The following is a 24,569-nucleotide window of genomic DNA, read 5'->3' on the forward strand; positions in this document are numbered from 1 at the left end:
TTTGAAGAAGGGTGGGCTTGTGCATGTGCTTTTGTCTTGCTCCCTATGTTCCTCACTGGTTATTTAACATATCTGCATGATAACTAATTCTGAGTACTTTGAGTGCCTTAAATGGACTCCAGAAACGAGACATACTGTTGTATCAAGCTACCATCTAGTAACCTGTTTGATATAAAAAGACACCTTGACAGAAAGAACTCATCATCATTGGTCTTTCTCTGTGTGATGGTGTTGTCAAGCCATCCTGGAATATCGTGGAGCTTTTCCTATTTTGATAATAGGTTAATTGTGTGATGATGTTTTCCTCTGCTTTTAGAAAATGGTATTTTCTTTTAAACCTCTTGTGCTGACTTAGCTTCAGCTGTTGCCATCTAATCTTTAAACAGTCTTAATTTTACAGCCCTATTATTTGTTCTTACAGTTTAGTTTAGGCCATTTTTATGGGTAACTTTATACTTGAGGGATTATTTGTCTCTAGATCTGGGCAGTTTTGTGACTGATGGTTACCTTTGATCTTTATATTTTTTTATGTGAAAATTTTAAGTATATGGGATCAACCCAGAACTGGGCGGAGATCAATTTAAAATACTGAGGTCAGGATGTCACTGAAAAGTGAATAAATGTTAGACAATCATAGCATGTTTAAGCTGGTTCTTACTGAAGTGCATTCATTGGCTTTTTAAAAAAACAAATCAGATTTTCTTGAAATTTTCCTATCTCCCATTCCTCTCTAATTGGCCATGAGAGTGGTTCCAATGGAAAGATAAAGATTTTTAAATAAAATCATTTTACTGTTTAAAAAAAAACTTATTTCTGAGGGACAAAATCTTTGTAAATTTTTACACACATCTTCAAAACTGAACCTAAGTTGTAAGTGCAGTGTTTCGTTGCTCTTTTCTTGGTTCTTGAAGCACACTGGATCCCTATTACTCTGGCTTTACTTCCAATGGAAATCACAAATGTGAATTTTGTGTAGTTTTATTAACCAGTATCTGGTGACATTTACAAAACTGTATGTGCATTTTCTTAAGGGGTTGTGTTAGAAAATGTACTAATTCAGTGTATTAGGATCTCTCATATACTTGCTATTATGTTGAGAAAACCATTGCTTTTTAAATTACTTGATATGTGGAGAGTTTAATGCACTCGCAGATAAACAAATATGTGAGACTATACTAAAGCAAAATAGGTTTCATTAAATCTGAAAGAAAGCTTAATGTTTATAAACTATTGTCAATAATGAATATCCAAGGAGAATCTGTCCAACATACCTTTTCCTGGGTTCTTAGGAAACCAAAAGATATCGTTTAAATCTCCCAGATGTGCTTAGAAACTAGGTTTGAAAATACTAATTGCAGAAGTAAAGTCTATTGAGTATATGTTCTTGAAATGATTGAATAAATACCTGAAAAGGAACTTCTGAATAAAAATAGTTATAAATTCAGTGAACTAAATATGCAAGTTAGTATTAATTTACCATTCACAGTCAATTACTTTTTAGAAATCCTACAGATTACAATGTAGATAATTATGTATAGGTTTTGGTATAACCTTAAGTGCCTGCATGTTTTAGCTGATGTTAAATATAGCTTATGAAAAGAATTTAAAAGTAATTTTAATTTAAGAAAAGTAGAATACAGTAGTGAAATTGTTAGTGTGTTCTTGGAAACAGTAAGATGTGAAAGGCAGTAGCGGTAGAGCAGAGTGGTTGTCAGGACTGAAGAGCTTAAAGTCACAGCCAGCAGAAAGGAGGCTGTTTGATAAATAAATTCCGTTTCCATTGTCTTTTGGTGTTTCCTCCTAATTTAGAAATATGTTTTCCTCTTTATCAGTTCTACAAAGTAAAGACGGTAGTTAGCAAACAAGTACTAGCTAAAAGTTTTACTCTCCAAAGCTCACATGAAATTATTTCCATGATGAAGAAGAAAACACCCTGGTAACTAAGGATGTTGGTTTTGTTTTACAAGCTCAAATACAATATGTTACATTTTTAAGTTGGGGTTTTGTTGGTATTGTCTCTGAAGTTCTGATTTTATGTTTGTGTTCTAGGCTTTTTTGTCCAAGGTTTTCCTAAACTATTGAGATTTCAAGAACATCATGAAAAAATTCTGAATAAATTTCTGTCCAAACTTAAGCAACATTTGGTAGGTAGATGTGTCACTGACTTATAGCCTCCTACACTAAGAGTGAAGCTGCAGTAATTAATTAAATTCAGCATGGGTTCCCTGTTTCTGGTTACTTCACTGTGGAGTCATAATCCTCAATTGTTTAAAGAACATTGGATTTGTAAAATTTAGTATTAATAGACTACCGCAGTCGTAATTCATAGGTTCAGATTACTTCTATGAAGCTGATAAATACTACTAACAAAAGCTTTAAAATGTGTGATTTATCCATTATGTTTTAGGTTTTAAATTGTACAAAAAGCATTATAAGAAGCATAAAAACTGCTTCCTTGTGAACACATGCATGCTTTACTGTAAAATATAATGGTGCAATGAAGCAGTTCACTGCAAAATGTACTAATGATTGTGTTATAGTCCTATCATGGTGACACAATTCCTGTGATAATTCTTATTAGTTAAATTTGGGGATTAAAAACAGGAATAGAAAAACAAAGTCTGAAACTATGAGATGGTTATGTGCTCACCTTTGACAGCCTCCTTATTATTGCTATTTTGTTTGTTACAACTCAGAAATTATAAGATCTTTGTTTTTTAGGATTCTCAAGAAATCTACACAAGTTTTTATACAATGAAATGGTTTTTTCAGTGTTTTCTTGATCGAGTAAGTACTTTTTATAAACCTCTTTATGAAAGTGCACAACCAAGGTAAGGGAAGCACTAACAGTACCTTGCTCTGCTTTGTTCTTTGCCGCAGACTCCTTTTACGCTGAACCTCAGGATATGGGACATCTACATCTTTGAAGGAGAGCGAATTCTTACTGCTATGTCTTACACAATCTTGAAGTTACACAGAAGTAAGGAAACGTTTGGCTGCAGAGACTTTACAAAAGTCAAGGCTTATTTTAACTCCTGCTAGCTTGGGCTCCCTCTACCTCATGTTTTTTTTTTTTTTTTAAATTTTTCTTGACAATCATCAGGGAATTCCTGATTCTCGGGACTAAATACACATTACATCAGAAGGTCTTGTGTCCTCTCTCTGCCTCAGTTTCATTTTCACACTTGAACAGTGGGATGCAGTTTTTGGTGTCACTGATAATATTCTTCTTGTATTGGTTCCCACTGGGACCCTTGCTCTTCTACTTGGTCTAAGTCTCAGGTTTGTAATAAGGCAGAGAGAGCAAGGAAACAAGGCCTCCTAGGTGAGTGGGCCCAGAAAAAATGTGTCTGTTACTTTCTCTAAGAGAAAGTACATTCAGTTTCGAGCCCTGGATGAGACTTGACTGTCATGGCTTCTAGGGCGGCAAACCTACCTTCCTTCCTTCCTTCCTTCCTTCCTTCCTTCCTTCCTTCCTTCCTTCCTTCCTTCCTTCCTTCCTTCCTTCCTTTCTTTCTTCTTTTCTTCCTTATTAGTTAATTTTCCCAGTTTCCCCTCCCTTCTCTCCTTCCGCTCCCCCACTTTCCCAACTCCATTTTCCATCTGATCTTCAGAGAGGTTAAGGCCTCCCCTGGGAAGTCTCCTAAGACTGGTCCATGGCTTGTGCCCCCAACATCCCATACCCCCCGTGCCTAGGCTGAGCAAGGTATCTATCTCTACTTAGAGAATGGGCTCTACAAAATCAGTTCATACATTAGAGTTAGATCCTGATCCCACTGGCAGTGGCCCCTTATACTGCCCAGGCCACACCATTGTCATCTGTATTCAGGGGACCAGCAATGTTTTCAGAAAAATGAAAGGGGCTCTGTAGATATGATGTGTTGGACCTTAAAGGTCAGGAAATGAGATGTTTTACATTTCAACTTTGAGCCGTGTGACTCCTCTTGTAGCTCTGTAGAAATATGGGTCACGGCAGCCTAGAATCATGTTATCTACATGCACATTTGTGTGTGCCCCACTCTGGTACATCATTCTTGAATGATTTGCTTGGCATTCTGACTAAGTTATAAACCAGCTGAGAGCATGGGGACAAGTTTATGGGTTGTGTCCCTGCTGTTCCCCGCCATCTTCAATGCTTTCATTGAGTTTTCTTGGCCGCTGACTTGAACACACAGAACACATCAGTGCTGCGTTAACCACACTTCATCTGCGGTGGGACCTCGGTATCTGTGCTTTTCCAGGGCAAAGCTGTCAGGAATGCTGTGGTGATGGTCCAGCACACAGGCTAACACCAAAACAAAGCTTTGACAACACACTTCCTTCCCAGAGTCGGGTTGTGTCATTGCTGGACGAAAGCCCTTTCCCTTCACCTCCACTCCTTTTTCTCCTTCCTTTATGTCACTGCTCTTGTTATAGGTTATAAATAGATCAAAATATACTCAAAAAGTATATCTTTAACAGTAGTTTAATTGTCTCTAAACAGTGAAAATTAGAAGTGTAATGCTATATTTCTTTATAGCTCTCATCTCCCTTTAAGTTATTTCACTTAGTATGACTTTAGCCTTTGTAAATAAACTCTGAGCATAGCAATTACTTCCCATTGCCAGTATATCATTAGACTGTACAAGCGTGAAAAATCCTGCCTACTGCTCTTTCTTTTCTTGTTTAGGAAGCAAAGCTCTTACATCTTCAATGAGTTTCCTGTGCCACCATATGAAGAAATAAATGTTGAGGAATAGGGCATACCGGGAGATGTTGCTCTTGGGCTACAAAGTTTTACTAGATGGCAGGATACAGTTTGGGGATGTACTATTTGGATTAGTGTGCACACTTAGTAGTTATGTGTAACAGACTGAAAGTTACCAAGAGAGTAGACTTTAAATGATTGCCTCCCAAGAGTAGGTGTACTTGGGAGTGGATCTAATAGTTGTAGTAGAGTAGTCAGTTCCACAGTGGTGAGCCTGTATTCAAACACTGTGTGTGCCAGAATGTCACTTAGAGTATGGCACTTGCTAGTTAAAAAAAAAATAAATAAAAACAAAACAAAAAGAAATCTCTCTGGGTATCTTAACAGCTGATCCTAGTCAGAGACCTATTCCTTTCTTGATTTCTTTATAATTGCTTTAAAACTAGTATTACTGGAGATTGATTACACAGCGGTTTTAAATGGAAAAAAAAAACAAAAACAATGTAAATGCACATGATTGGACTAAATGACCAATACTACATGCTGCTCAGTTAACATCACTGCTACTAATAGTTGAGAGAAAGCATTTGCATGCTTTTGAGTAAGGCGAGGCAGGTGAACTTGGACAGTCTAACTTGTGTTGTGAGTTGAGCCCATACATGTAGATGAACATAGCACACCTGTCTGTAAGGTATGGGTAGTGATGTCTTACTGGGTGTCTGTTCCTGATTTCCAGCTATAGTGTGATTTTTTTATTTTATTTTTTGTTTTTGCTAATAAAGCTAATTTCCTCAGTCGAAATAATACAAATAAGGTTAGTAATCTTTTTTTTTTTTTGAGGGAATTTGCCAGTCTGAGTTATGTTCCAACCAATAAATGAGATAAATAAATGCCTATTTACTCATAGGAGCTCTTGTTGTAGTTTAGTGTTAATGCCCAGACATGGTTACTCATAAACCAGTGAGAAAATATTTGGTCTTGTACATCTTTCTGTCTTTTCTCCTAATAAGATCAGCCTGCTTTCTCTAATGTCAAACACTATCCTGCTGAGCTTTAGTGATGTTCACAGTGCCAACTGTAAGTTGTGTATATATCTTTTTAATACCCTGTTTTAGAACTCACTACACTCAAATAGAGTATATCTTCTTCTCAACCTAATAGAACTATTGATTGGCATTTGCATTTCTCTCATCCTTTCCTAGAACATCTAATGAGATTGTCTATGGAAGAACTTGTAGAATTTCTTCAGGAGACGCTCGCCAAGGACTTTTTCTTCGAGGATGATTTTGTAATCGAGCAACTTCAGGTTTCTATGTCTGAACTAAAGCGGGCAAAATTAGATCTCCCAGAACCTGGTAAGAAATGCCCTGGCATCCTACATCAAATTCTAGCATAAGAGGCCATGACACAGTTAACACAAACTTTTATTGTTAAGATGTAAGCATTACACTTTGTGATAACATAATATCAATTAGTGTCTTACCAGATGCTAGTAGCTTTTCTTTCTTTACAAAAACAAAAAACAAAAAAACCCGAACATTTCATACATTTATACAACGTATTTTGGTCATATTCATCCTCTATTGCCTCCTTCTAGTTCCCTCAAGTGCCCCCATTCTTACCTCCTTTCCAACTTCATGTCTTTTTAAAATGTCATTAATTATCTCCTTGCAGGTGTGTAGGGTCATCCTTTGGGGGTGGGGTGCAACCTATCAGCAGCCATATCCCCAAAGGAGAGTGACTCCTCTTCTCAGTAGCCATTAGCCCCCAGTATCTCCTCTGACAAGTGCATCTACATTGGAATTTCGATTACAAAAGTTATCTTCTCTGACCAAAGTTAAGAACAGCACAAGTCTGTAGTATAAACATAAATATTTAAAAGGCGATTAGACAGCATGGTCATTTACCCAATAGTAACAACAACAACAACAACAACAAAAACAACAATAATAATGTTTGCCCTTAGGACCTATAACCTTGGTAGTCATGGGCCTTTGACCAAATTTATAGACCCAGACATGAAATCCCTCCTGTGGAGCATGCCTCATATCCAATCAGAAAGTGATTGGTTACTCCTGTAACTGTCAGGATATTATTTCAGCAGTGAGCACATTTTGCCAGGCGGGCTAGTATTGTAGCGTGCAGGGTCTATTGCACTGGATGAGACTGTGTTTGTCTTGTCTCCTCCAGTAGGCAGCATAGTACCTTCTGGTACTTTATAAGCTATCTAAAAGTGAGATCATTTTCCTATTAATCAAGGTTGATTTCTCTGTGTTCTGTGACACAACAATATGGTCTTACCTTCTAGTTATGGTGATCAACCAAGAGGAATGTTAATAGCCTGTGTTGTTGTGGGTGGTTCTAGTGACTACCCAGTAACTCATAGAGAGGGATTTCGTACTTGTCACTGAGAGTTTCATTTGATAGCCATGTCTTATGGCTTTACTTTCTTATTTTAGGTAAATGCATGTAAACATATTGGTTAAAAATACCTCTGTTCAAATTGAAATTTAGAAATTTTGATTGACAGATTATAACTGATTATCATCTTGTTGGGGAAACTGAGTACAGTGGTAGAAGAAGTAGATGAGGAAACTGATGCTTCCTTGTAAGCCCAGAACCACCAAACCACCAAAACTGAGCCCAGCCATTTCCAACTCTAATATAGGCTTCGATGTAGAGTGTTGCGATGTAGATAATGCATTTATATACTTAGCTCAAAATATTTTATAGTACCTACTATTTTTTTTTGACAGGAACTTTATTATAGATTTGAAAACTGCAAAGAACGTTTTGTTTTTGTTTTTTGTTTTTGTTTCTTACTTTGGGAAAACAGATAAGGAGAGATGAGATGTACACAAATTTTAGTGAATGTAAAAGGGACGCTTCCAGAGGTAGCTGTGAGATCCATGGGGGCATCAGAAAGCTAGAGAAGAGTGAGAGAGAATGAAGAAGATCTAGGAAGGTGAGAATAGCGACTTTTTTTTGAAAGTTTTAACTGCATATTACTTGACAAAAGTATGCTGTTCTGAAGTTATTTTTTGCCATTTTCATTTTCCACTGTTATAGTAGTTAGTGTGGTACGGGATGACAGAAGAAAAGTAGATTCAGTTATTCATGTTAACTGGGTTTGACATTTCCTGATCATGTGCCCTGTGTGATGCTTCTGTAAGAAAAGAAACAGACTCACATCCAGGAAGAGTTGTTTCCCTCAGAAGACCAAGCTGCTATGCTTTGACTTAACAGGGGGCTTTAACCAGCACTCGAGTCCTGGAGTCATTAGAATTGACAAGACAACACCTCCTCACAGTGGTAATTGAGTTGAGCATAGGCCATGGGAAACTGTGGCCTTTGCTAAGTGAGGTCAACCCTCCCTGTTCAGTATAATGATGCCTATTTTCCACTAATTTTTCCCTGTAGCAGAAAATGCACTTAGAACAGCAATTACTATACTGTCCCTATCTAACACTTGTTTTAAATTGTCTTGCCTATATTAAAGAAGAGTTTAAGGCACTTTTAAATAAAAGATACATGTAAAGAAAAAAATGCATATACACTGGAGAACTATTTAATATCCTCAGAAATACATGGTGAGGTAAAGTTTGAAACAGATCATGATGCTGTTTAGTACCTAATTAATAACTAGTGTTTATTCAGAATGTTACTATGTCACATATGTGGCATTTCTCATTTACCCCTATAAAAATAACTGTAGAATTGTGCTCCTAATTTTATAGGAGTAGCAATTTGTAGAATATTTTCAGTAGGAAAATGAGGGGAGTCTGGCTGGGAGATAAAAGGAAAGGGGTGGGTAACTAGAACCAGAGACACTGTAACAATGTTTATTTTCAGATTGTTTCTGCCCCCATGACTTATTGTTTTCCTCTCTAAGTTGTGGATTACGTATGGAACTGATGGGACGTGACATGAAATTGTATCGAGACCCTTCCAAGTCATACCCATCCTTCAACTTTTTATGTGTATGGGATGTTTCCTGAATATATATCTGTGCGTCATTTGTGTGCCTTGTGTTCAGAGGGGCCAGGAGGGCATTGGCTCCTCTGGAGCTGGAGTTACAGACTGTTACAAACTGTCAAGTGGGTGCTAGTAATCAGACATTGGTCCTGCCAGAGCACCCAGTATTTTCAGCTGTTGAGCCATCTTTCCATCCCCATAGCCACCCTTTTAAAAGTATAATGACTGACACTCCCTTTGGCTCCTTACATAGTACACAAAATTGTATGCTTGCCAAGAGTATATAGCAGAATCCTCACAAGAGCGTGCTGTTGTGAAATTTTTAATATTTTTAGTGTTGGGGTAGAGGATCCCATTCTTGTTTTGGTTTACATTCCTTGAGTTGTAAGTCTAGTATCCTCCTTACAGATTTATTTCATCATCTGTGCCTTCTCTACCCTGTGTGCGTTGTCTATAGGTACACTCATACAGCGTCCCTGTTTGCCCTCTGTGCATTGTACACAGCCCCTGGCAGTTAGGAAGTCACTGGCAGACTGTGTGTTACAAATTCTTTACATGTATTTTTTTCTTATGGTTTATTTGTATTAATAAAGACAATTTATATGAAGATCTTCCCTTGTTCGAATATTTCTCAATTTTTTGCAATTTTTTTTAAATTGCTTAAATCTTTTTAGTGAGTATCAATTTGTCTGATTAAGTCTAAGAATTACTTTGGTTTATTGGAAAATACCCCAATTCTCTTATTTTTCAAACAGCCACAGGGATCAACATCACTTAATATATTATATCTTGGTGTTTTGTTTCTGTCTATTGGTCTCTACTTTTACAGTTGCAAGTATTTGTAATATCATGTAGGATCAGTTTTATATCATTGTTATCTTATTAAATTATCAAAAAAGAATCACCTAATGTTATTAGATTTGCACTTAAATATTGATGGGTTTTGGAAAAGAAAAGTCCTGTTTTAAAAATTAGATTCTGCTAAGGAAAACTTTCTACCTTTAGTTGTACTGCTCTACTGAACTTCTTTAGCTGCACTTCTTAAGGAACCCTGGTAGAGACTGTTTCCTTTCTAAGACTGTTGCACACTTCTAGTGTGCATACTCTAGCCCCCACCTCATCTTGAGACTCTTTCTCCAAAGGACATCTGGCCACCGGTGCCAAGATATGTTGCAGATTTGACAGCTCACTAAAGCTGTGGTTGTCATTAAGTCATGAGAGGAAAACAGACAGAGGTCAGGCTATGTTCCCCATTCCCTTGGGAGCAATGCTAGCTTTTCAATTGCTGTTTTTTTTTTAAAAAAAATGTATATTTATGTATTTTATGTGATATGGTGGAATGGAGTACAATTCAGAAAATAATTTTTGAAAGTTGTTCTCAATTTCTACCATGTAGGACCTGGGCTCAACCTCAGCCATGCAGTTTTACCCACTGAGCCAGCTCATTTCCATTGCTATTATAAGTTGGGTCTATTCTGTAGCTAGCAGCAATCCTCCTGCTTCAGCCCCTCTAATAGTGGAAAAGAACTACCATGCCCAACTTGTTTTATTTTTAGTTCTGTTTCTGTAGTCACTGTGTTTGGCTCTTAGAAGTTTTCTGAGACTTTTGATATATGTTCAACAAATAATTCTTCCTTGTTCCTCTCTTTTTTGTTATTCAAACTAACTTTTCCAAGTTAAGAAAATATTCAGCTGTTTCTAAACTTACTATTGTTAATGTTTTTGTACATTCACCTTATCTATATGTTTTATTTACTTTTGAGCAGTTTTGGAAACTTTGTGACTTTTTTCTTTTTTTCGTATTTTGAAACTTTGATTTAATTTTTTTTATCCATTTTACGTACCAACCACAGTTTCCCCTCCCTCCCCTCTTTACAGACACCCCTATCCAGTCCTCAGAGGGAGTGGGAGTAAGACCTCCCTGGGGGAAGGGTCAACAAAGTCTGGCATATCAAGTGGAGACAGTACCAAGTCCCTCCCCCTGTATCAAGGCTGAACAAGGCATTGCATCGTAGGGAATGGGCTCCAGAAAGCGAGTTCATGTACCCAGGATAAGTCCTGGTCCCACTGGCAGTCATCCCCGCAACAGATCTTTTCAAACATTTACTCAGGTAGGGAAATTTGTAGTGACCATCCTACCACACACATGCCCATTATACAGTTTATTGAATGTATTGAAGAATTTAAAAATGAAAGTAAAGATATCAAGATACATCACCTAAAAGCTGCAGTTACTGTGTCTGTGAAACCAGGGTATTCTTCTGGCTTAACTATGGCACCATAGCCACATCCACAAGAGTAACAGTGTGATTTCCCAGTATATCCTCATGTCTATTCATGCTGAATATTTCCAGTTGTATTTTGATTGCCTTCTATGTTGTTTGATTGATTGGTTGATTGATTAAGGTTTGCAGATTTGGGGGTTATTATTTATTTATTTATTATTTTTAGTATAAGGGCTTATCCTTTGGCTCAAGTAGGGCAAGAATTTACTGTATTCTTGAACAAGTCAGATAGAGACCACAAAAGAGTGGTTTTCAAATTCATTGCTTTTATATTTTTTTTGATAGACTTTCTTGTAACAAAGAGCTTTTTCCCTGTCTTATCAGCAGGGACACTTAGATTGCCTTTAAATCTAATTCTTACTGAAAAGATGGAATAAATGTTGAATTTTTTTCTCCTTCACCAGTTTTCTCCTTGAAAATGGCTTCTATTCTGAGGAAGCCATTCATAAGCATGCTGTTCGGAACTGTGTGTTGATCCGTTGTGAATGACATTTTGGGCAAAAGTTATAGCTTATTACCTATATACAAAAATCAAGAAATTTTCTTTTTTAAAATAATTTATTTCAACTTTATTTTATGTGCATTGGTGTGAAGGTGTCAGATCCCAGGAAACTGGAGTTACAGACAGTTGTGAGCTGCCATGTGGGTGCTGGGAATTGAACCTGGGTCTTCTGGAATAGCAGCCAGTGCCCTTAATCATTGAGTCATCTTTCCAGCCCCGAAATTTTTCTTAAATAACTTAATTTTCAGAAAATAGGAAGTGGAGAGACCCTTCTAAAAAGCAAGCATTTTGTTGCCATTGGCTGTGATACATGTGCTCCCCCAAACGCCCCAGAAAAATGCTGGACTTTTGTTTAGCTTATAAAAAATGATTATCTAGTTTGCACTTTCTCCTTTACGTGGTCTTTTGTACTGGTGGTGACAGCTGGTGGCTGGATCGGGGAAGAAAGCATGCAGTTGTATGTGTCTAGAGCAGTTTGCAGTCATTTCATGCTGGCTTCCAGATGTTCTTGCAGTCTTGTTCTGAACTCTTCTCACCATTCCATTGCTTGAGTCTGCACCGGCTTCTCCTGAGCTTATCTTGGATGCACTGTCTAAAGTTGTTTATTCTGATCGATATACTTGAGCAGGTTCTTTGAAGGACTTTCTAATCTCTACTTCCATCCCAGACCTTAGTCCTGGGAACCTATGGCTCCAATTTGTTTTGTCAATACCTTGAGTGGGCATCTTTCCTGCCTGTCCCTCACACTGCAAACTGGGTCAGTTATCTCCACTCAACCTCTGAACTTCCTATTTTTCTGTATTTCATGATGTGGTAAAATGGGCAACACTCATTAATCTTTAGATTTAAAATCTCCTATTCCATGCAACCCCCAGCTTCCTGGAACCCAATCAGTTTCTGTGTTTCTAAGGCTTTGTAATATCTTGTAAAGATTTCCCTCAGAGCAGTGTCTTAAGCGGGCCGCTGAGTCTGTGTGGCTTCCTTCCCTCCTGGGGAAATGATGAGGCATGGCTAGCCTCTTGTAGGGAAGGCTAGTACTTCCGGAGAAAACCCAGAGCCTTTAGTTGGCATAGAAGTCTTTCCTAGCTGCTTGTTTTCCAGTTCATCTTTCTTCCCCTTCCAGTACTTTCGGTAACATCACAGCGAAGTGTGAGTCTCCTATGAGTGTCTTTGCCCAGGGTTCACATTTGCATGACCAACTCAGCTTTTCCTAATAGTCTTTGGAATATGGTATTTATTTGCTTTTGTGGGCTTTTTGGTCTTCAAAGACAATTTTTCTGTATATGGTTTATTTAGGCTTTTTAAAATTAGCATTTTATTTATTAAAATCCAGATTATAAAATTTATGGGGTTTTTTTGGCTGTTGTTTCATTTAAAGAAGTTAGCATAACATTTTTATGTTATCTTGTAATTTGTTTGTTTCTTTTTCAAGATAAGGTTTCTCTGTGTGGCCCTGGCTCTCCTGGAGCTCACACTGTACACAAGGCTGGCCTCAAACTCACAGAGATCTGCTTGCCTCTGCCTCCTGAGTGCTGGGATAAGGCGTGTGTCACCACCACCCAGTTATATCTGTAGTAATTTTAACATTTTTTAAAGGAATTTTAGTTAATGTTTGGTTCTATTTACAATTGACTACAAATATTTTAGATTGTGTGTGTGTATGTGTGTGTGCGTTGTATCCGGTTTCCCTTCAGCATATCAGCATATCACTTTAGGAACAAATCTTGCATAGTTGTAAAATAATTTATAATTGCTGGGCAGGAGCTCAGTCGTAAAAAACCTGCCCAGCACCCCAAGGCTCTTTGTTTACCCCCAACACTACAAAACAGAACAAACTAATAAAATAACTTGGAACCCTATTCCTCTTCAAGATTGTGCTGGATCTTAAGTTTTCTGAATGTACCAGTGCTCAATGTCTGCATTTAAAGTCAAAAGTTCAAATCAGTAGCTCGTTTACATATGTTAAATTAATACAAAAAAGGTCAACTACAGTTAAATCCTCTTATATATTTTTAAAATAAAATAATGATAGATTCTTTAATAAAAATGCAGAATTGCTCAGGTGCTTGATTCTTTTCAACTTCTCTGTCCTTAAACCTTAATGTTGAGGATATGAAAGATGTTGATAAATCGGGGTGTTTGGGGGGCATAATTGCCACACAGTATTCTTGACCTCTTAGCAGTGACCCTAACTGAGCCTGTTCCTGCTTGTTTGCTATGTCTGGGTTAGTGCTCTTTTGATGGTTTTGCAGGCAATCTGGCTGCATACCACCCTCTTCTCAGGGAAGCCCACTACTTCTCACCAGGTTTGCCTTTCTTTGTTGTCTACTTCTCGCCTCTCCTTCTTGAGGTCTTTCAACCTGATAGGAATTTTTGTTATTTATTTCCTATTTGTTAGAACTGTGAACAATTTTCATTGTCATTATGCATCATTATTACTAATCTCTAGCTTATAGATGGGGAAACATGGGTTCAAGGTTAAATAACTATCCAATATCATCCAACTGCTAAATGATAGGCATTGATAGTTCAGAGTGAGTCCAGAGCAGTGCTGTTTACTATTCAAAAGTAGCTTCTCCTGCTGTGGGCAGAGCTTGCAGAGTAAAGTGGGAAGTGCACTTTAACATCAGTTTGCCTTTGTATATATTCATCTTCAACATTTAGTTCTCGGAATTCACCTGCGCATTGTCTCTGACCTAAGCTGTCAGTTTTCACACATGACGTAAGCATTATTATTTCCCACCTAAAGCCTTCTCAGCCTACCTGCAGGATCCCAAAACCCTGAAATTTGATCACCTGTGTTTACCAAATGCTTATGCTTGCACTTGTCTTCTTTCTTTTGGTGCTTGAACACTCGTGTTAGTGTGTGTCCCTTGGATGCAGTGGCCACATCTCAGCATCGTTAGCACTGATAGCATGCCTGGCATAAAGCAGACAGCCTTTTGACGTTCCAGTCCCTTTTAACATAGTAATCTGTACACAAAGGTTAGCACAAAACAGATTGGGGATGGGGCGTTCTGTGTCGTGTTTGTACATGCCAGTCACTTTCATTGTGTGCTGGAATTGTGTTGTTGCAACTTAGAAGTAGAAGGGGGCACCAGGAGAAGCTCAGGAGCACTCTAATGATGTCTTTTACGGGGTCCTCTAAGGCAGTTCACCTCCACTCTGTAGTAAAATGTGGTGTCCACTGGGTGGTGACAGAGACCTGAGCAAGACCAAAAATGGACAGGCCCGAGGAGACAGAAAAGGGACCCTTTTATCTTTTTAGGGAAGTTAGAGTAGACCACTGTTGTCATTTTGGAGCTTGTAAAGACAAAAAATGCTAAACAAAGAAAAACAAAAAAGGAAATAAACATTTGGTTTTGTCCTAAATCGTATTAAGTTACATTTCTTGTGAGTGGGGAGAGAAGATTGTCAGCACTTATGCTACTGAACGTGGGGAAGCGCTGTTAATGTGGCCTCCCCCAGAGTTCTGACAGCGCATGGCCGGAGCTCACCTTTGTGTTGTCAGGAAAGAGAAAGTAAATTCCTGCCTTGAAGCTGAGCAGGAACACCAGTAGAGGGAGCAAAACCATTGCCCTGCCGAGAAGAGTCCCAGATTAAAAGCATGGGCAACAAATACTGACTGTAAAAATGCCCTGCTCAGTGCGTCTGTTTCTACGTAGTTGTGCGAGTCTTCTCCTCACTGTTGCTCGGGAGTAATGAGAGTGTAAAACACCAGATAACCAAAGACTGTGTGTGTGTGTTAAGGTAGCTACTTGCAGATTTGCTTCAGTCTACTTTTGTGATAGAGAATACTTTTAGCACATAAAAACATGACTGATAGTGACCCTTGTTGCTTTTATAGGTTCCACACAGTATTTCCTTGACCCAGTAAAAGTTGAATACTTAATCTGCACCAAAATAAAATCATTTTTGTGTAGAAATCATGTATGTATTTTCTCTTAATTTCATTAGTTACAGAGGTCAAATTGCTTGACAAAGAGACTGTGGTTTGGTTCGACTGTTGGAACTGAGAGGTCTTTGAGGCATGGTTTAGAACCTGCTTCTGTGAGGGGAGCCCCACTCATAGGTTCCCTGGGGACACCTCCATCTCTCAATGCAGCTCTGGTTTCCCCCTCTCTGGTCCGTTCCACTATATCACATTCATTCCTTTCCCTTGCTTTGTTCTGTTCTTTCCTGCACCCTGTTCTGGTCCCTCTCTCTGGTCTTCTTTCCGCACTTTATTTCCCATCCTCCACAGGTACGTTTGCCCAGACCATCATTGAGTTGTAAAGAACGTGCACACATTGGTTATAGTGGCACTGCTGAGACTCATGGGAGTAGTGTGATTGTAATGTAACCAGTCAGCCAGCAAGTGTTTCTGGGAAATGTATTATGATGCCACTGTCACAGACTGTAGTTGTCTGAACCAGAATGGCCCCCATAGGCTCTTATATTTGAATGCCTGGTCCCCAGTTAATGGAACTGTTTGGTAAGGATTAGGAGCTGTGACTTTGTTGGAGGAAATCTATCATTTGGAGTTGACTTTGAGGTTTCAATAGGCCATGCCAGACCCAGTCACTGTCTCTCTGTCTGCCTGCTGCCTGTGGATCAGAAGGTAAAGCTCTCAGCTACTGTTCCAGTGCCATGCCTGTCTGCTTTACTCATGATGGTCATGGACTAACCCTCTAAAACTGTAATCAAGCCCCCAGTTAATGCTCTCCTTAAGAGTTGCCTTGGCCATGTGTCTCTCCACAGCAGCAGAACAGTACTAAGACACAACTGTGCCGTAAGTGTCCCTTAGACTGTTCCCCATGCACAGCAGAAAGTGCAAGTGAGCGGACACTGTTCAGAACTAAGCACCCGAAGCAGTGCCTTCTGGCCCTGCCACCTGTGATACCTCTCCCTCTCTAAGAAGCACTCTGGGCCTAGCTTGCTTCACTGCTTTTAACATTTAGAGGAATTGATTTTTAAGCACTTACATCTTAGGAGGCACTTCTATATTCCTGTCTACTGTCTGTTCATTGAAAAGTTTTATGGGAACAAAGAGGCCATTTCCTATAAATGTGTTTGTGCATTTACTATATTGACCATTGGCTTTTACACACAGGTACCTAATGAGGGCTTGTCACCTGACGGTTAACTAGATATTGTATAATCTTGTGTGTGGCTTTCCTCCCCAAACTCTACTTTCTATTTATTTATTTGTTTGTTTGTTTGTTTGTTTATTTAAGATTTCTGCCTCCTCCCTGCCACCACCTCCCATTTCCCTCCCCCTCCCCCAACCAACTTCACCTCCCTCAGCAGCCCGAAGAGCAGTCAGGGTTCCCTGCCCTGTGGGAAGTCCAAGGACCACCCACCTCCTTCCAGGTCTAGTAAGGTGAGCATCCAAACAGCCTAGGCTCCCACAAAGCCAGTACATGCAGTAGGATCAAAACCCAGTGCCATTGTTCTTGGCTTCTCAGCAGTCCTCATTGTCCACTATGTTCAGCGAGTCCGGCTTTATCCCATGCTTTTTTAGACGCAATCCAGCAGCTGGCCTTGGTGAGTTCCCAAAAGATCATCCCCATTGTCTCAGTATGTGGGTGCACCCCTCGCGGTCCTGAGTTCCTTGCTCGTGTTCTCTCTCCTTCTGCTCCTGATTTGGACCTTAGGATTTCAGTCCAGTGCTCCAATGTGGGTCTCTGTCTCTGTCTCCTTTCATCGCCTGATGAAGGTTAATATCCAGGAGGATAACTATATGTTTTTCTTTGGGTTCACCTTCTTATTTAACTTCTCTAGGATCACGAATTATAGGCTCAATGTCCTTTATTTATGGCTAGAAACCAATTATGAGTGAGTACATCCCATGTTCCTCTTTTTTTGGGTCTGGCTTACCTGAGTGAGGTAAGCCAAACTCTACTTTCTTAACTCTGAGCTGTGTTTGTTGTAATCAGAGTTTCTGGCTTGTCACATGTGTGCTATTGCTCTGATTCACACTCTTCTAATGAGCTAGGAACTCTGAAGGTGACAGGAGAAGCTGCTGGGGTGGTGAAAATGTGCTATGAGTTGGTGTGAGAAGCTTTTCTTGAATATTTTAGAACACAAACATTGTGCCCCAGTGTTCATTTTGGTCACTTAGCCATTCAGTGAATTTCCTTTAATTCTTAAAATTATTATTTTTAGGTTTTATGTGTATGGTTTTGCTTGCATGTATGTCTGTGCATCACATACATGCAGTGCCCACAGAGACCAGAAGAGGGCACTGGATTCCCTGGAACTGCAGTAGCAAAGTTTATAAGCTGTCATGTGGTTTCTGGGAATTGAGCCTGGGTCCTCCAGAAGAAGAACCCTGTCGAGCCATCTCTCCAGCTTGCTGTCAATTCTTACGCAGTCTGTAGATGTGTGTGTTAGGCTGAGAGATGACTCAGCTGTTGAAGGCTAGACTCACACCAAATGTCAGATGAATACAGTGTTAGTTGGTTTTCCTTAGACATATTTCTGTACTGAAAATGAGAGGTGAAAAATGTGTCTTGTTCTTTACACTGAAAATAAACTCTCCCGTACCTGCACGAGTTCCCACCTCTGCCTGTCTCTTACTTGCTAGTTTAAAATTCCTTCTCCTGAGAAATGCAGACCTTTTGCCTACAACTCCATACTTTGCTTGTGCATCCTGTATTTATTCAAAGGCTTTCAGAATAAACACCAATGGCTGTTGCTGAATAAAGGTGGGTGTCCGTGCCTAAATGTGGAGGATGTGTGTTTTCTCATACGTGTTCTCGTCTTCATCGAGTTTCTTCCCCACCAGCTTCCTTCACTTCGGGTTTTTTCAAGTTCTTCTTCTTTGGGTCTTCCTTACACACTCTAGCTGTCTACCTTTCTTTTGTTTCCTACAGTAGAACCTCAGCCAGTGATTCTGTGTTGAGTGAGAAGAGCCGAGAAGCACAGGACAGTTACATTTGTCTGGTGTGTGGGCATTGTCCCATTTTGGTTTTGCTTCCATGGTTTTGAAGGGAAAAAAAAACTAGATGAAATGGATGGAGTGAGGGTTCTTGAACTTTGCGTTTGACAAGGTCAACCATGACTGTAAAATTATAAAGTATGGAGATGAGGAAACTCTAGTTTTCAACTTTTTGAAAATAATAAAGCCAGATGTCTTAAATCCCAGACCCGCAAACATAATATGTATGTGAGGGAAGAAGCGCTGAATGGATCAGCTGGAATAGATGTTTGAGCATGAAGAAAGCAGAGTACATGATTGCTAGCTCCATTGAGAACGCCTTGTCTATTAGGCTGGTTTTGTTTTTACTGAAGGTTGTTCATTTAGTGAGTCAGAAAATCACTGTTAACGTACAGAGTAAAGCATTTGGCAGGGTCTTTAGGACATTTAGGATTACGCTGAAAATGCGGCCTGCAAGTCTTACCCCAAACTGTGTGTCATTATCATCTGGACTATTGAAAACCATTATGGAAGCACTATGTGTTCATAGCAGACGTTTATGGCAACTAAGACAACATAATGATCCTCTGTTCCAGAGCACTTCTGTTTTGTTAACCAGCACTAACTAGTGCCTGTTCCTTACCTTCGTGCCTCAGATGCAGGCTTAGAACTGTATAGAATTTGTAATAAATGGGTTATTTTCTGCATGCTATTGGTAACTCACTTCACTTCTGGTTCATGTTAAAAAATATTAACATAACAGTAGACATAAAAACTTATATTATGTACCTTGTTTCATTGTATTTTATTTCATAATTTTAGAAATCCTCCAGTTAAGCGTGTAGGTATTTTTTTCTAACACACATTGCAGTTGTGAGCATTATACATGCTAAGCAAATGCTCTGCCACAACTACTTATTGTCTGTGTCATGTAGGTTCCAAGGATCAAACTTGAGTACTCTGGCTTGGCAGCCTTTACCCTCTGAGCCATTCTCTGGACCCTGCACAGTACTGATGCTGGCAACGTATTTAAAGGATGATGTTGCTCATTCTCCCCTTCTAAACAGAGCGTTGTATTTCTCTTAAAGTACCCTAAAGAAGTGGGTCTATAACTGTTAGGTACCAATTAAAACTTTCTTTAAGAAGCTTGCAGTGTGAGAGTTCTAGGAGTAATAAACATGGTATCCCTTTCCCCACCCCCTAAATACAGCCGAAATAACAAGGTTGTGGTGACTAGAGTCACACAAAAATATCACATCTCTATATTCACAGCAATGCATGCAGATCATAGTAAGTATCAGTTAAGTGGATCATTAAGTGACTATTTGAAGAAAGCAAAGCCTTATTTCAAATGACAAAAAACTTTTATAATAATGGATAAAACATTTTGCAGTTTTTCCAAACGAAGTCCTTTCATGGTAATCTACATTAGTTTCATGGTAATCTGGTAATGTTATAATAGAGAATTTAAAAATATTTCTTGCTAACTAGCCATTTTATTGCACTTTCCTTCAATTCCTTACAATTCTGTGTTAATTATTTACAATATGAAACTAAAATAGACTGGAGAGATGGTTTTGTGGTTAAGTACACTGGTTGCTTAAGAACTTTAATTCCCAGTGCTTACAACCATTTGAAACTCCACTTCTCAGGGTTCTAGGTACTAGGCACGCAAATGGTGTCCATACATATATTCAGACAAAACACACAAATTTTTTTTAATTAAAGAAATTACCTAATGTAGTTTTCATTCTTTCCAAATTTCTTTTCCTGTCTTCACATTTTTAAGTAGAATGTTTTTAGGATGCTTGTCTCCAGTTGAAGAGTATGTTTCTTTAAACAATAAGTTATACTGTGGGAAATACCCAAAATAATAAGAATGTGGGGAGAACTTTGGGACCACAGTAAGTTATCAAGTAACTTGCAACTTGCAACTCTGACAGATCTGTTTGAAACTGAAAGCGAAAACTTTATTGATTTCAAAGGCATGCGTTAGAATGAAAATAACATAATGTTAAGACTCAACCACTGGCCAGTTGTGTTAGGAATAAGAGCATCAGCTTTGCACGGAAAATGTGTGACAGTGTGTCTTAAGAAAACAGAAGAATCAAGTGTTAGGTGAAGTTAGCTGTGTTTCAGTGCCGTTTATCTAAACTTGCCACCTGTCAGTTACTGACATTTTCTCTACACAGACAGTCTGCAGTTGTTAATACTGTGTCTCTGAGACTAGATGCCCATCAGCCCATCATTCCTGTATTTGTTTTACTTATGAATTTATCTTTCCTTTAGGTAAGGAGGAAGAATACCCAAAGAAACCCTTGGGACAGCTTGCACCCGAGTCTAATTCTGCTTGTATTAGTCAGTTGAGCAATGGACAAAGAAGTGTTGGCAGGCCCAGCCCCCAGCTAAGCAGCAGAGGAGAAAGTGGATCACCTCACAAGAAGCATGAGCATTCCCCTGCCCACCACAGCAGAACCAGTACCCCAGAAAGAGTCCGGCCACCAAGACGGAAGTCAGTGGATGACGATAGTAAACACCTGAAGCCTTCGTCAGGTCCACAGGACAGTTCCAGACACTACAACCATGCAGCTGCTAACCAGAATAGCAATGCAATTTCAAACATCAGAAAGGAATTTATGCCCAAATGGAAAAAACCATCAGATGCCTCAGTGATTGAAAGAACTGCTAAATATGCCATCGAAGGCAGAAGTCATTCAGCGTACCCCACTCCTACAGTTGCCATTCCAGGTTCTGCTGAGACCCGAATGTCAAACTCAAGGCAGAAGATGAAGTATTTTGATGGCAGTGATGGGAAGCGGGGTTCTAATGCTTCCCAGTATGACAATGTGCCTGGGGGTGAGAATGAAAACGGAGCCTCTGTGGAAGAGGCCCCAGAACGGACCCACCCTCACAATCCAAGAAAGCACACTGAGCCAAATTCCAGCCCATCAAAAGTATCCAACAAGTTTACTTTGAAAGTACAGCCTCCCAGCCATGTGCGATACCCATCCCAGTTAGAAGGGGAGGAGCACAGAGCTGCATATCCACCCTCCTACAGCAACCCCCCTGGTTACCATGGAAACTCTCCAAAACACATACCTGTTGCCCAGAGCAGCTTTGTGTCCCCACAGATCAACCCTGGGACCCAAATTAATCCTTCCAGGAGACTGTATGGTTCTTCTCTTTCAGTTGATGTTTCTCCAGAGAAATCTTACAGCCGCCCAACTCCTGTTGTTCTACCATCCAGTCGAATTGAAGTTCTTCCCATTGACATTGGTGCTGGGAGATATACAGGTAGTTCAGGGTCACCAAAGAATGGAAAATTCATCCTTCCTCCAGTGGATTATTTACCAGAGAACAGAAAATGGTCAGAAGTTAGTTATACATACAGACCTGAGATGCATGGACAATCATGGACTCGAGATGCTAGCCGTAGCCACTTAAGCAATTTACCAAAATACTCAGCCTTTCAACACATACCTTTTCAGGACCATGGCCTTCCAGAAGTATCTGTAGATAGTCCAGTGAGGTATATAATTAACCCAGCTGTAGAAGATGCCAGTCCTCCTGGGTATCAATATGTAGGTCCCTCACCTCCAGCACATCGCTACAGAAATAGAGAGGGACTTTCTATTCAAGAGTCAGTGTTGCTGTGAGAGTTGGCTGTATTCACTGAAGACAAAAGAACAGTAACCATGTGATAGCCACATTGCTATGTTTATAGTTGCCAAAGCAGTATTTTATACTATTGTAAACAACTCGTGCAGTTCCAGTGTATGTCAGGAAGAGTGTGTGGAAGTGCTTTATCTCCATGTAGATGCTGCTGAGATGAGTGTTTAACTTGCATCGTCACGGAAACGTAATAGGAGATGAACCTGGAAACATAGCAATAGTTTTTAGGGATGCCCACACAGTGAGGCTTTTTATTTTGTTTCCTTCATATCTTTCCTTCAGACCTGAATGTTTCACTCTGTTGATACATTCTGTTTTGACCACTGTCAGAAAGCATTGACACACCAGAGGAGATGTTCTGAAGGCTATCACTCATTTTTTAATAGGTGTGACATACACCTGTGCATACAGATTTTGATCACAGAACTTAGAAATGTTTTTTAAAACTATCTTTAACCTAGATCCATGGCATAACCGTGTTTCCCCCCTTATCTTTCTACCCATCCTGCCCTGGTCATATTTCAGCATAGGTTCTAAACTGAAACTGACTAAAAAAATTGTCCTTACTTTATGAATCCTACATCTCACAGAATGTCATTCTCCTTCTGTTACTGCCATTGTATCCTTACCTGAAAATTAAAGACACTGGGGAGAAAGGCTAACCACTTATGGTGCTAAAAATGTGGGTCAGTTAGCTTGAGGGTGTGGCTGTGGCACAGGCTCACTGTGTCCTCTCACCTCCAGCTGTCTCAGTGCCCTGTGCCCTTGGCTCTGGTCTTGACGGATGCAGGACACTGACCGCAGAAGGAGTTGGAAGTCACAGTCCTTGCAGCACTCTGGGCAGTGGAAGGTTGGTTTTCAGGTTCATTTGAAAGCAGCGTTAGCCAGACTGCTATTCCTCGCTCTGCTTCAGTTTCTCAGAGCCCCAGGAGAACCGCTCACATGGGCTTCTTCAGACACTCATTCTTTACTGCGTATAGTGGATGGGTATTGCTACACTTACTGGGCCATTACATTATCCTGGTCAAAATTGTGAAAAATACCCTAATAAGCATCTAGAATTTTGATCTTTGTAAAAAAAAATAGTATGTTTCATAGTTTTTGATAAATAATTGAGGTTCATGGTTTAAAACAATTAAAATATGCTATTGTACACTACTGTCACCACGACATAGACAACATGGTGGGGTCCTTAAGAGAGGGTGCTCTGTGTGGAGGCTTGTCTCATTGTTCCCTTCTTGTATCTGAATCAGAAAGGAGAAAGTCCAACAGTGATTGTCCCCTTCCTCCATGTTGGGGATATAAGCATTTGAGGTACAAGAATATGTCTTAAGATGAAAGCAACATTTGTTTAGCTAGTGAACGTGACAATATTTTTAATGTATATAATGATCTTAATGTAATTAATCAATGTGGTAATGATGTTAGGTGTGGAAACAGATGCAGCATATTAAAGGTGACACCACACTGAAACCCCAACCCCTGACAAAATAACCAGGCTCTTGATTTAGATCATGTGGAAGGTGAGAAATAAATGTATAGAAATGTAGCTGAGGATATTAATTACAGTTCTTAAAGTGTGACTTTGTGGCTTACAAGGAACCAAGCTGTACAATTTAGTTTATGATGGCAGCATCTATGCCTCTCCAGAAAGTATATATCATAGTGGTAAATAATGTAGAATATATATATAAATGCAATATATATATATATACACACACACTATTTTCTTATGTCATTTATGGCATTTTTTATCTGTATACTTTTTGATGTGATTGTTTTTAACATGCTAAAAGTAATATGCATATTTTGTTCTGTGTCTTCTCTGTGCCGTTTTCACGTGGCAAGTGCTTTGTTCTGGTGCTTGCAGGGCCAGCAGATGTCTTCTGTGCTTCCCCACGGTGTTTTACATGCGTTGCAGTTCAGCTTTCATCTCCAGTGACACCATGTTTAGAACCACATCATCTTCCCTTGGTTGAAGTATTATTAAAGGCAATAAGGTCTTCCCCACTATAAAATGTATCTCTGTTGGTTTTTAAGTAGCAAATTTTAATTTAAAATTATTTTGCCACTATACAGTTTTATTATTTAAAATTTTTTTTAAATAAAAGAAATGATAAGAGGAAAAATATTGACAAAGTGATTCAAAATGTATGTATAGAATACATTTGCTGAGGGCATTCTGGGCCTGGTAGCCAGTTTTGTTTTGTAACTGCATGCCCGTAGTGTATTTGTCAAGGGTGAGTCTTCATGATCTTTATTCAGCAAAATGAGTGAGCCTTTGGGCACGGTTGTAGGTTTCCTGAGAATGAGCCCTGCTGATCTTTAGACCTAACTAGTGAACTTAAGTTTTCGTTTTTGCCAGGTTTTGTTTGTTTGTTTGTTTGTTTTGTTTTGTTTTTCCTGCTCAAATCTCACCCCAGACCACTTAAATCATATCTTGGGTAGGTATCGGCTAACTGTATTTCCTTCATGTCTTAATGCTTTTAGCTTGAAACTCTCTTTAAGAAAAATGCCTACGAAGTTGTCTTATGTTTCTGTTGTGGG

General features: G+C 39.2%; 1 protein-coding gene across 2 annotated transcripts in view; it reads left to right on the top strand.

Annotated features, from left to right (window-relative positions):
• Usp6nl (USP6 N-terminal like) overlaps positions 1–24,123 on the top strand; it is a 141,586-nt gene extending 117,463 nt beyond the window's left edge. For both annotated transcript variants that reach the window (XM_057787904.1, XM_057787902.1), the window contains exons 11-15: positions 2,050–2,144; positions 2,722–2,787; positions 2,881–2,980; positions 5,890–6,042; positions 20,640–24,123. In XM_057787904.1, coding sequence (XP_057643887.1) covers positions 2,050–2,144; positions 2,722–2,787; positions 2,881–2,980; positions 5,890–6,042; positions 20,640–22,006 — 1,781 coding nt within the window. In that variant the 3' untranslated portion in view covers positions 22,007–24,123. The remainder of the gene's footprint in view (positions 1–2,049; positions 2,145–2,721; positions 2,788–2,880; positions 2,981–5,889; positions 6,043–20,639) is intronic.
• Positions 24,124–24,569: the final 446 nt, after the last annotated feature.

This window comes from Chionomys nivalis, chromosome 13 (assembly GCF_950005125.1).
Source record: "Chionomys nivalis chromosome 13, mChiNiv1.1, whole genome shotgun sequence".
Lineage (NCBI taxonomy): Eukaryota > Metazoa > Chordata > Mammalia > Rodentia > Cricetidae > Chionomys > Chionomys nivalis.